Raw genomic sequence first — 13,273 nt, forward strand, 5'->3', positions numbered from 1 at the left:
TATTAGTTCCTCTTTTCCAATGGTGTCTGTAGGGATTGGTTGAAGGGTTGACTATAGTAGCATCTAGATAGTTGGAGGGTTTCTACATTTGTGTGAAAGTCGCCTTACAAATATTAGTTTTATCGTTGTCCTAAAATATTTTTACTTCCTACTACTTGTAATTGGATGTGTTTGCCCATCTCAGTAGCATTAAAAAAAAAAAAAAACAGAGAAACAAACTGAAGATATTAAGGAGAGTTTTATTGTAAAGATAGACAGGACCTACAGTTTTACATTTTTCCAAGTCTACAAAAACTCTCAGAGTAGAAATTTCTTTATGTCTGTCATACCAGCAGACAGATTATTCATAAATTAGGGAAGGGAAAGTTCACTTCTTGGTAAACTGAGGTAGAGGAGGTGGCACCTTAATATCTTGGCCTTTCTCCAACTTCTTTTCACAATCCACCAGGTAATTGACTCCATCGATGACTATCTGAACAAGCTCAACCTTTGACAGTGAAAAAGATGAAAGATTAATTTGCATAGAAGACACATGCAAGGCTTTGATCCGTAGGAACAATACTGGGACAAATGAAAACTTGCCCTGTTACATGGACTGTAACAATTTCTTCTCTTTATTTTCCTAACGTTTTATGGGAGGAGAGGTGTCTGATGTTTATCACCAGGGACGGGGAGCGGAGATGTTACAGGGTTTCTCTCAATCTTTCTGCAGTTAAGATGGAGTTACTGCTTTGTGTGTAAGGACTTTTTAAAAATATGAAAACCATTAGTTTGCATCTCAGACACTTCTTCCCCCATCAATCTCTGTTATAACAGTTTGTCTTAAAGTAAAACTACACAGTGACACCCTTGTGATGTTCTCTGACCCGGATCTGAATTCTGACCTTCCACTAAGCTACCTGAGTACTAAACATGCTATAGTTCAGATATTATCATTTACACAATGAACGGCTTTCTGAAAATTGTTTAAACCCAAATGTTTGGCAATTAAATAATGCTTGTATTGTACCAGGCAAGTGTGCTACTTAAAGGAAACTGTGAATTATACTAAGATATACTTTTTAAAATTCCTGCTTTAAAAAAATATATGTTAGAACTTTTGTTTACAAATATTGGTTTTCCTTAAACTAGAGGACATCTACCTATGAATTTTTCCCTGGGAATCATCTCCCAAATAAATTATTTGCACTGCTCCTAAAGGGACCCAAACTAAGACAGAAAGGAATTACTAGTTAATTCTAGACAGCACTAAAATACATGATAAAACTCAAGAATGCACGGCAATAATGGAAGAGATGGTTAAGTGTTACAGCTGAACATACTTTAGGCATGACAGAGTCTAGTACACTCCCCACTTACTTTCATGCATAAGGAAACTGAAGCCCTATGAAAGGGTTGGGCCAGAAAGCTAGTCATTACTAATAAAAGAAACACTGATTTTCTACTTAGCCAACTGACCTATCTCAGTGTTGATGACGGTGTGGTGATGGGTCTCTCATTCACTGCCTGTGGAACTCTCTTGGTATAAATCTTCTGGTAGGAAACTTGGTCATAAGTAAGGGACCCTCATCCTTAACCCAGGAATCCCTTTCCTAGAAATATATCCTAACTAACTAATCAGAGTTGTGATTAGAGTTATGTATAGAGATGGTCATACAGTTATGTACAGAGATAGTCAAACAAAATCTCAAATAATCAGGGAGATATTAAGTAGATAATGGACCACCTTTACTATGCTGTCATTAAACAATATGTTTTGAAGAATTATAAAAATTCTTTTATAAGAATTTTATTTATAAAATATTTATATTTCTTTTATTTAAATATTTATATTTTATTTATAAAATATTTATATATATCTTATTTATAAAATAAGAATTTTATATTCTTTGAAGAATTATAAAATTATAGGAAAATGCTCATGTTATAATATACTGGGAAAAGCTGTGTTATATCAAATATGTTATAATACTAAATTCTGTAAAAAACATTTTTTGAATAATTGTAAGAATGGAAGGCAATTTAGAATAATGTTCACAATGGTTATCTCAGGGCTGTTAGGTTGAACAAGTGGTTTTATTTTTTTTTTTTTTAACACTTTTGGGAATTTTTCTAGCTCCTATAGATGATCACTTATTGACTTACAGTTTTCTAAAAACGATGAGTACTTTGCTTTCCAGTATTAAAAATCTAGTTAATATTAGAAGCCGACAGGGCTAGGACCCAGATTTTCTTTATTCACTACACCATATTCAGCAAATTTCAGAAGGTGTAGTATTTATATCTGCTTCTTCCTCAAGTATCAATACTTTACCAGCGCTGGGAGCACTCAAGCTGATTTAATTGTTTTGAGTGTTTTCTCCTTTCCTTTCCTTAGTTTACTGGTAGGAGTACCAACTGGCAATGAAATATGCAAAAGATGGCAGGGAAGAAGAACGAACACCAATAATCCACAGATTTAATAACCAGCCACTGAGTTATTAAGAGTTTTATAAGCGGCTTTTAAATTAATGATGGGCACAATACGTTCAATGGGACCACATCCAGATAAGCTGGGATGACTTAATGAGGTCAGGATTTGCTGAGGATTCTGCTTCCATGTTCATTAAATGCGCTCTTTGTGCTTTTTCTCATGCATCACTCCAGGTCTACCTATAGTTTATGAATCCCATTTATCCTGTGTATTCACAGAATCCTAAGGATTATTTGATGAGCACAGTCTCACACATACCTCATGCATACCTTATTTGCCATCTTTAGCCCTAAACATAAAATTTTACAAACTATCAAGTATCTAAAAACGTCAACGTGAAGATGATAGTATGTGACCTTCACCAAAGGAAATTCAGAATCAAGAGAAAATCCACTATTTCATCCCCCTCAGAGAGAGCACAGTGTTCTCTGACTCAGTGATGAAAGACTGTTGTCCTTTAGCATAACAGAACTCCCGCTGCTCAGGATTGCTGGAATAGCTCTGGGGGCAGGCAGGTGACAACCGTCCCACTGTGAATTCCTTCACTTGCTTATACATCCTCAGCTTACATCGTGCTTACCTTTATGCGTGGAGGACAAGTACTACAGAATGAAATGCTAACATGACTCAGGACTCAATGGGCAAAGAGGAGGTCTCGAATTTTGTGAATAAGGAAAGGCTGTTGAGTTTGCTTCTTTTCCTCCAGGCTGATTTTGGTAGTTCACGTTCGGAAAGTTAGAGAGATGTTACCTCTGATCGGCCAATTCGATCTATGTTGGAAATGTCATACACATCTGCCACTGCTTCCGTGTCCACACCACCTGTGCCACGCTTCTGGAGTCTCAGGTTCTCCAGGATCTTAGAAAATCGCGGATCCTGGGACAAAGGATAATACTTAGTGTCCTAAGAATCAAACTAGATTTGTCATCCTTGGCACACTTAGAAAATACATATAATGAGAAGTAATAACAGTTAATATTTATTAAGCATATATTTACTATGTACCAGGGCCCTGTGCTGGAACTTACAACAATCCCATGAAGAAGGTATTGCTTTTACCCCCATTTCACAGATGAGGAAAATAAGGCTCAGAGGAATTAACTTGCCTAAAAGGACACACAGGTAGAAGGTAGCAGAGCTGTCATTAACTTCTATACTGCTATATTGGCATCTGGATGCCAGCTTTGGTGAGTTTATTATTCATCTATATAACACTTGTTACTGCTATAATTAAAATCATGACATTAAATCATAGCAAATAATTTTCTTATTGTAAAGCAACTACACTCCGATAAAAATTAAAAAAAATAATTTTCTTAGCATTGGAATTTTGAATAACAAATATTACCATACTTTTTTTTGGCCAAAAGCACATTTTCTAAAATTGTTTTAAAGTATTTGATTCACTTGGTGTGCTGTGGCAGAACTCTTAGTTGCCCACCAGAATCCTTTTTCCTTTCTTCCACAGGAGAGCTGAGGAAATAATCACTGGCTAGGTTCTTGCTAATGGAACAAGCAGAAGTGAAGGGTGCCACTGCCAGGCCTAGATCTTAAATCTTTACACGGACACTCCCACGTGCTCTCTCGCCTTCCCACAGGCTAGAGCGTGAGGCCTGACTGTGACCACGCTAAGGGGACAACGCTCTAAGGCAGTGACCCTCCAAGTGCAGTTCCCTGACCGGCAGCATCAGCAACACTGGGAAATCTGTGAGAAATGCAAGTGCTGCAGGTGTTGTCACAAGCCTCCAGGTGATTTTGCTGCAGGTCCGAGTCTGAGAGAGAGAGCAGAGTGTATTGGGAGAGAGAGAGCAGAGTGGAGCAGCCGGCCTAACTATCCCGACTTGTTGTATGAAGGAGAATTTAAAGTTCTTGTTCTTGGGACTTCCCTGGTGGTCCAGTGGTTAAGACTTTGCCTTCCATCGCAGGGGGTGTGGGTTTGATCCCTGGTCGGAGAGCTAGGATCCCACATGCCTCGGGGCCCAAAACCCAAAAAACATAAAACAGAAGCAATATTGTAACAAATTCAATAAAGCCTTTAAAAATGGTCCACATAAAAAAAATCTTAAAAAAAAAGAATAAAGTTCTTGTTCTTGAAGCCACTTCCCTTTTTTATAGCCCGTTAAAACTCTTATCCTATGGATACAAGTGTTTTTGAGACAAACAACATTTTCTTGTCATTTTCTTTCATTAGTGCAGAAACTAAGGGTTAAGGAATTGGGCTGTGACGTTTTTCCCTCCACAAAGCAGTCCCAGGTGAGCTGATCCTGGTGGAACCCAACAGGGCCACTGGCTGCATGACATTACCTTGCTGAGCTTTGGGATCCTAACGTGGACACCAGCCCGTAATCCTGTGCCGAGGTTCGAAGGGCAGGTCAGAATGTATCCCAGGCGCTCGTTCCACATGAACTCCCAGCCTCGTTCTTGGATTAGGCGTTCTACCTAAGACAGGGAACAAATGACGAAGTTCTCAGATATCCATTCACTCAGCACATCCCAAACACCAGGGAAAGATGTGTGTACTGCATGTTTGCCGTGAATAAAACTTAGGTCAATTTATAGTACTACTTCTTTTTTTGGAAAGGAAAAAGCAAAGTTATCTGCAGTTTTTTTAAAAATTGATTTTTATTGAATGAAAGATTCTTTAAATTCTATAGTTCTTTACAATTTTCAAAAGTTTCACTCACATGATTTCATATAATCCCGTAATAACCCTTTTTCCCCCACCGCTATACTGCCCCTCCCCACTGCTGTCTTCCCAGTGGTAACCACTAGTTCTCTATAGCTGTGAGGCTGCTTCTTTTTTGTTTGATTCACTAGTTTGTTGTATTTTTTTAGATTCCATATATAAGTGAGATCATACAGTATTTTTATCTTTCTCTGTCAGATATTTCTCTTAGCATAATGCCCTCCAAGCCCATCCATGTTGCTGCAAATGGCAAAATTTCGTTCTTTCATTCTGCAGTACTTCTTTAATAGAAAATTAAACTTCTTCTATCACAATATTAAAATGGTCCAATTAAATTAGATGAACCATGTAAAGCACTGAACACAGTACCTAGCACATACTAAACACTCAATAAATGTCAGTTGTTATGCTTTTCCACATGAGCATAGTAGGAGAATATAGGAATTCTCATCAAGTATGGCTGTGGTCAGGTCACATATGAACATAGGTACATCCTATACTGTCTCTATGCTTAGAACAGCCAAGATCTCTGTTAAAGAAATCAGAAAATAACTAATGATCCACAGACTTCTCTAAACCATCCTGCATTGGGAAGGGAAGCATAGGAACTTGCTAATAACAACAAAAAAAGTCATCTATTTTTTGAAGCACTGCCCTGGAAGTCCCGCCCCAAAAGAGTGCCATGATCCCTAGAAAAGATTAGCCCCATCTTGGAAGTCACTATATAATATCTTTTTTCAAGAATGAAAAACAAAGAGATTTTATTTTAGTGACTATTCAGAATTCTCTGATGACATCTTACCTCTTTTAGTCCACGACAGAATCGCTCAAATACTCTTTTCATATTGCCTCCTTTCTCCATAGAGATTACCCTGGTGTGGTCTTCCTCATTAATCCAGATGAGAAATGTCTTGTCATTATTATGCCTAATGAAGAGAGAAATACTGTGTTGAGTGTTAATTACATTTGTTTCAACACATGAAAATTCCCATTACCTCTGTAGCTTGATTGCTTCATTTCACCTTCCTCATTTCCTTAGATGGTCCTAATCTCTTAACTGTGCCTGAACAAGTGCTGTAAAATAATGTTACCTTGACAGAATGAAGAGTAAGACCAACTCCAACCCTCAAAGATGTCATGTTTTTGCCCAACAAGAACATAATCTCCCTCATTCCTCAGACTAGGATGACAATAATTCAGCCATGATAACATTTGGCTTTGACGCCAACAAGAGTGTTTTGCCTCCTAATAGATTCAACCAAAATCTTGTGGCACTTAAAAAAAGATTTTACCTGCAGCTCAACTCGTTTGGGGTGCAGAAGATTTCACATATGTTTGCTGTATAGATCCCGCCTATCCACCCCCACTGAGCAGCTGCTCCCAAACACTTTGATCTGGGCTCCTTCGGATAGTGTCATAATAACTTACCAAGGTTTAGGAATCAAAGTGGCCTGAGGACTCTTGGCCAAGACAAAATATGTGTACACTCAATAGCCACTCTTCCTTGTAGAGTTTTGCTTAAATCCTCAATATTTACTTTTCATTTTCTGCTCTTTTGTTTTAATGTCATGAAACAGATTCTCTGGGAGGTCAAATAATATGAAGCTAAGTTTTTCTTAAAAAGAAAGACTTTTTTCTCATGCACAATTCATGCAAAACAGCTAACATTCCCGCACATTTGGAAACATCATTATACTTATATATTACACACACACACAGACACCCACCCCCAATTTCTAAGTACTCTATCTTCTCCATTTAGCTCAAGCTGGGCATGCTGTCAAGCGCAGGTCACAGCAACTTCAGGTTAGGACAAGCAGCGATCTGAAGGAGAACATCTGCACACAATGCAAATGTGAAAATGCTATGTTCATACCAGATTCCCCTGGCATCTGGCCAGTCACGGGCCATCCCAGCACAAGTTAGTAAAGGGGATACTGGCTTATCAAATAGAAAGTGGTCCTGCAGGCCCAAAGGGACAAAGCAAAAAGAAGAAACTGATGAGATCAGACACAATGGCAAACGTCAGGTGATCAACTTTCAACTCACTAATAATGGCTGCGGTCTCTCAGGCAGTGCTTCTCAGCATTGGCTGCCCACTATAATAACTGAGAGCTTAAAATATTCTAATGCCCAGTTCCCATCTCTCAGAGATTCCGACTTGTCATTGGGTGCAGCAGCCTGGACATCAGTTATTTTCAGGTGATTCCAGTGTACAGCTAAGGTTGAAAACCGCTGGCTTAGCCCAGATGGAGATCCTTAATCACAATGGAGTGTGTCTACCCCACCAGCACCAACCCCATGCAATGGCAGAGTGGGCAGTGAGTGAGGGGTGCTATCCTGAAAAGTGTTGTATACAGCTGCATTCTCCATGTTACCAGCATTGTTGGTTTATCATTATCATTCCTTCCATTAAAAAATATTAGAGATGTAAAATAATGATCTGTAAATAAAAATAGTCACCATTCATTTAATGGTCACTATGTGCCAGGCTCTATGCTATGTACTTTTATTTCCTTTAATCCTCACAACACTCTGAGGTAAAGGTCATCATTCTCTTTGGTAGGAAAAGGAAACAGATTGAGAGAGAGGAAACCTATCACAGCTAGAAAGTGGCAGAGCCTAGATGCAAACCTAGACCTGCATGACTCCCAAGTATGCTTCTAGCTACAATATGCTACCGTGCAGACCAAAATCAGATCAAAATACTGTGTGTACACAGTAAGAATATGACTATGGATACCATATATTACACTGAAGTCAGAAATAAAGAGGACACAGGAAGATCTACAATCTCTAAGCGGAAGGGGTTGGGGACCTGAGCCAGGCCAGGCTTATGGACTATCATTGCCCAGGAAACAGCATGCCCTTTAACCTGGCAACCAGAAGTGGCTACTTGAGGCAGAGAAGGGCTTGTTCTGTGCCAGAACAAGAGGAGGGGACCAGGAGACTGAGGCCTCTAGACCACACAGTTGTCCGCCTGGTTTGGAAATGGGGCATATTTTGTGGCATCACATCTTCTGAAATGACAGAAATTTGCTTCCGCTTTTCCTTGGAGTTAAAAGTTACCTTTGAAAATGCCATTCTGTTTCAACTTTGCTACAGGGAAAAAAGGAAGGGACTTGAGTTTTGCCTACCCTAGTGTTAGAGGGAAGCCATGGAGACCCTGTGGAGGCAGCAGGAACCCCAGAGGCCAGCTCCAATGTGAGTCAGGGCAGGCCTTCCACCTGGATAATTCCCTTTCCAGAAGCTCCTAGCTTCCTGGACTTGGAGTGTGGTAATGGAGACCATCCTCCAGGCACAGACGGGATTTTCCACACCCAACTGTTCCTATTTATCAACAAGCCCGGGGATCCTCCACTCACTCCCACACAGCAATGGCAACCCACCACCCCATTGTTTCCTCGGCAGACTTTATCCATAGACCTCCTCTACTTTTGACCTAAGCTTTTAAGGCCTGCTTTTCCTTCCTTAGACTGACCAGCCTGAAGCCCCAGCAAGCTCCCAACCAGAGCAGGGGTCTGAGCTCCGCGGGAGACCGCCCCGCGCGGGTCAGGGCTCTCTCGGCACAGCCCCGCCCCGGGCAGCCCACGCGGTTCGGGGTCACTCACATCGATGAGCCGCTGCTGGTCCTTCTCCGTCATCTCGGACAGCCGGTAGTAGCGGCCGGCCAGGTCCCCCTTGAGGCCCTTCAGGGCCATGACGGCCACGTTCTCCACCTCCCTCCGCTCGGCCCGGGTGCAGGCTGGCGGCAGGCTCAGCCCGCGGATGCTGCGGCCCGTGCGCACCCGAGATGACAGCACGTAGCGCTCGTCCAACTGCCCATGTGTGATCTACAGAGCAGAGTGCGGGGTTACCGCAGCGCCACGGCCACAGTGGCCTCCAACCCGCTGACCAGGGGACCCCCGGGCACTGAGCGCGTGTGCATGCTGGACACATCGGGCAACTCTGGGGGCAGGGAGGGGTCTTGGAGGGAAGTCAAGGGAGGAGCTACTTTACACAGCGCTGTCTGCAGTCCTTTACCCGGGCTAGGTTTGGGGTGAAAAAAGGAATTGTTCTGGGAAAGGCTAAAGTCTTCAGTGACCACCACTACGCTGGTGGTAGGAGGTAAGAAAAACAGACTTTGGGACCTTCCTGACTGTCTCAGTGGCCCTCTAGGGAGCATGGTGTGGGAGGGCCATCACAGAACTTTCAAGGGCATCTGACCCAGGGGCCCTTCTCTCCAGTTCTCCTCACCTTGGACTCTGGAGTGCTGGCTTCATGGGAAGGTACAGAGGTGGCTGGAGCCTACCTTGGATTCGTCCAGATCCGTGGGGTGCTTCATCACCCTGGGGTCATAGCCATTGTGCCTCAGCTTGATGACAGGGTCAAAAAGGTCGGCAAACACCTGCAGGAGGGACAACGCTCCTGTTTCCTCTTGAATTGGTTCATCTATCAGTACTTGAATTGGTTCATCATTTGTTCCTATTTATCTTAAGGGCCAAAGCTGATGCCCTCCTTCTCTGAAATTCTCAGTGCAACCATGCAGGAAATAGGTGTGAGACCGGATTGATGGTTAATAATAATGATAATAATTATAGTAGTAGTACTAGTAGGTCGCATATACCAGAGGAAACCTCTTTGAGGCACCTTGCCCCTTGGGAGAGGGCAGGGCTACAGAACTCTGTCATAGTAACCTCCTCTCTAGCAATTCTGCCAAGTTCACTGCCATCAGATGGAGCAAGAAAATCCTGTGTTTAAGAATTTGAGGGTTTTCTCCAGAAGCTCTTGCTTTTGTGGGATAAAAGAAGCTGACAGCTCAAAGCTAAGCAGTTCTGTGGTCAAAAGGGATGGTCGGGTTCTAGACTTTAAGCAATATAATAAATTTGTGGAAAACCAGCTGCATAGAAAGAAAAGTGCACAGCAGCAATTAAGGCAAAGCAGGGGGACCTGTTACCCTGTGAGGACCTTCCCCAGCACAAACTATCTCAAGCGAAATCTACTTTTTAAAAAACCAAAAACTGCAGGAACATCCTTTAGGTAAAATAAGGTTCAGAGAAGTCAAACAGAGCACCGTGCCGCCTTTGGGAGCTGTGGGGAGTGGGTCCTGGGAGCCAGCTCTAGTCTGGGACTCTGGGAGCCCAGAGGTGGGCACTGCTGTCCCTGAGTGAGCTGCTAGCCTAGTCTATTCAAGGGGGCCCTCTCCCTCCTCTTGACGGCTGCCTTCCCAGGGAATCACCTTCAGCTCCCTGCAACAGAAGGTGCAAAGGGGGCACACCTGAGGGAGATGGGCTGGAGGGTGTTTTTCTTACTGTAATTTAGAAGCTGCTCTGGCGGCTGAGCTCCAGATCAGCAAACCATCCTGTGCTTCTGACCCAGGATGAGGATGCAGAGATCATGGGATTTCTCCAAGAGGCTCAGTGAACTCAGTAAGACTACAGAGGGCTGTGTAATCAGTAATTCCCAAACTAAACACACAGGGAACCATCCTCCAGCCTCAATAAAGTTCAGCCACAAACACATCATCTCCTAATGCCTTATCGGTGAATACACAAACAATAAAAACATTAAAAGGCTTTATTTTTTCTGTACTAACTCATCCCCTTGACAAGCTGTGAGAGCTGGGTCATGCAATTCATTCCTCGGTGGGGAGGGATACTACAGCAGCAGCAAAGGAAACCCTGTCCCTGGGAAGCTGTAGACCTCATTGTTCCAGAGAGCACTGCAGCTGTTCTGTTGAAGCTGGCTTCCTGAGTGCCCTTCCTGAGAAAACAGCAAGTTGGTCCCACAGAGAGAACCCAAAGCACGCCTCACACACACACTACAGAACCGGCAGCCAAGAGTTTTACCTCATAGGACTCCTCGTCACCAGCCACCATGCCCACGGTCTTTATGAAGGGGTGGCCGGGGTTATCCACTCCAGTCTGGATACACTGGTCCAGGGTGTAGCCATTGGGCGTCACCTTGTTGCGGAGCTTGGCGTAGATGGCCGGCGTGAGGCACTCGGCCATGCAGTTGTTGTGTTTGCGCAGATCAGGGTAGTCTGCGCTGTATGAGGAGGAGAGGGGTATTCGGTGAGCAGCCCCTGAGGCGAGGGGCCTATGCGAGAGCTTTGTTTCTGGCCAGCCATCCTTCCACCAGGCTCTCTTCAGCCAGTGGGCAGAGGAAAACTGGCTAGGTCATGATTTAAGCAAGCCAGATTTTAAAGACTAGTTCCCTGAACTGCCAGAGGGATGGACCTGGCCCGGCCTAAGGAGTCCATTACGCTGGCAGCAGGAGCCCACAGACTGTGGCTTATGTTTACGTAAAGAGGAAATAGAGTGAAACGATTAGAAAAGAAATTGAAATCGTATGTAGACTTTTTTTTTTTTTACACCCAGAAGTTTGGGTAAATTACAACAACTACATTTTGGTCCCTTAGGTCTGTGATAGAGGCTAACAACCCTGTGGGTAGAACTACACAGAAATTCATTGATTTACCTGTCCTCTGTCTATGATGCAAACTCTATGGCTATCTGCTTTGTTGAGAACAGTGCCTGCCTATAGAAACAGGCATTCAGTAAATAGTTGTTGAAATAATGCATAGAAAGAAATCAAATGGGGGGTTGCCACCTTACCCTGGGATATGTACTGATTGAAGAATAGAGGATTCAAGACCACCATAGGCTCAAACACAGGTAATCTCACATAAGGAATTCCTGAGGTATACGGTAGGTGCCAGTAATTCCCTCAGAGTTCCTAATTCTCATGAAAGCCAGTAAATGTTTCTGAGAAACAACTCAGGTTTTCCTTGTCTCTTTCATGCACAGCTGCCTATACGGAATCCCTTAAAGTCAGCATCCACTCCAGCTCTATCCAGTGTGGGATGTCTCAGCCATGACAAGGTCCCCAGGGTGAAGAAAACAGTCCATCTTCATGCCACTTCTCTGCTTCCCTTCTGCAAGGTCCTTTAAAGCTGACACTTAGGGACTTCCCTGGCGGTCCAATGGTTAAGACTCTGCGCTTCCACTGCAGGGGACATGGGTTTGAGCCCTGGTAGGGGAACTAGGATCCCACATGCTGCACAGTGTGGCCGGAAAACAAATAAAATAAAAAGCAAAGAAGCTGATACTTAAAATCAGTGCTGTCGCATCACGTCTTCCAGAAGGCAGTACAGCATGAGTGAGGCATGAGTCTGGAATCAAGGTCCCTGGGTTCACATTTGGCTGCACCAGCCGTGTGAACTTGGGCACGACTTAATTTTCCTAAGCCTCCGTTTCAACACAAAGGGATGCTAAGAGGAATAAAATACTCTGCGTAAAGTGCTCAACACGCCTACACATATTCAACAAAGGTTAGCTCCGACTGTTATTACTATTCCACTAGAGCTCAAGCTCTGGGCAGGAATGATGACACTACACATCCCTGGATTTGCCACAGGTCACTGTGCTTAATGAGTCCATGTGATTTAGTCACCCTCAGAGGCAAAAAGAGGGGCCTCTGCCGACAGTTTCAGCAGAGGAAAGCATATTTCTGGCTGGCATTTTGGTGTCGTTTTAAAGCCAGGGGGACTTACCTTGGAGGGAATAGCCTGTGTTGTTCCCGGGCCTCAGCACACACGTTCTGCCGTTTCAGCAGGTACCCAGTAGTCAGGGCACTGGTGCCCAAGGTAGCAAATAACAGAGAGGCATTGCGGCCAGTTAGCAACTTTGAGAAGGTACTGGCCATCCTTCCTCTTGGATGAGTGTCTGGAAAGCAGAGAAGCTAAAGATTATTTTTTATTAAAAAAAATTTTTTGGCCACATCGTACAGCTTGCAGGATCTTAGTTCCCCGACCAGGGATTGAACCCGGGCCCCCGCAGTGAAAGTGCCTATGCTTAACCTCTGAACCACCAGGGAACTCCAGAGAAGCTGAGAATTAGCCTCACAGGATGGCCCTGAACCACAGTACAGAGAACAACAGGCAAGAGAAAAACTGCAGGCGACTTAGCCTGTTTCTTTGTTTTGTTTTTCTTTCTTCCTTTCTCCCCAGTCCCCTTCACACTGCTTAGGAAAACCTGGGTAGTTTTTTTTTTTTAATTATTATTATTATTTTTAAAATTTATTTTGGCTGTGCTGGGTCTTCGTTTCTGTGCGAGGGCTTTCTCTAGTTGTGG

The 13,273-nt window shown here is 43.3% G+C and overlaps 1 protein-coding gene across 1 annotated transcript; it reads right to left on the bottom strand.

Moving 5' to 3' along the window:
* Positions 1–221: 221 nt before the first annotated feature.
* CKMT2 (creatine kinase, mitochondrial 2) lies at positions 222–12,860 on the bottom strand. The gene is made up of 9 exons (XM_027100713.1): positions 12,694–12,860; positions 10,988–11,186; positions 9,451–9,546; positions 8,771–8,992; positions 7,036–7,121; positions 5,962–6,085; positions 4,778–4,912; positions 3,224–3,349; positions 222–487 (listed from the first exon to the last, which is right to left on the bottom strand). The coding sequence occupies exons 1-9, from the start codon at positions 12,843–12,845 to the stop codon at positions 368–370; spliced, it is 1,260 nt and encodes a 419-aa protein (XP_026956514.1). The 5' UTR covers positions 12,846–12,860; the 3' UTR covers positions 222–367.
* Positions 12,861–13,273: the final 413 nt, after the last annotated feature.

The sequence above is a fragment of the Aethalodelphis obliquidens genome, unplaced genomic scaffold, assembly GCF_003676395.1.
Source record: "Aethalodelphis obliquidens isolate GAN/ISIS:26980383/991018 unplaced genomic scaffold, ASM367639v1 scaffold4, whole genome shotgun sequence".
NCBI lineage: Eukaryota > Metazoa > Chordata > Mammalia > Artiodactyla > Delphinidae > Aethalodelphis > Aethalodelphis obliquidens.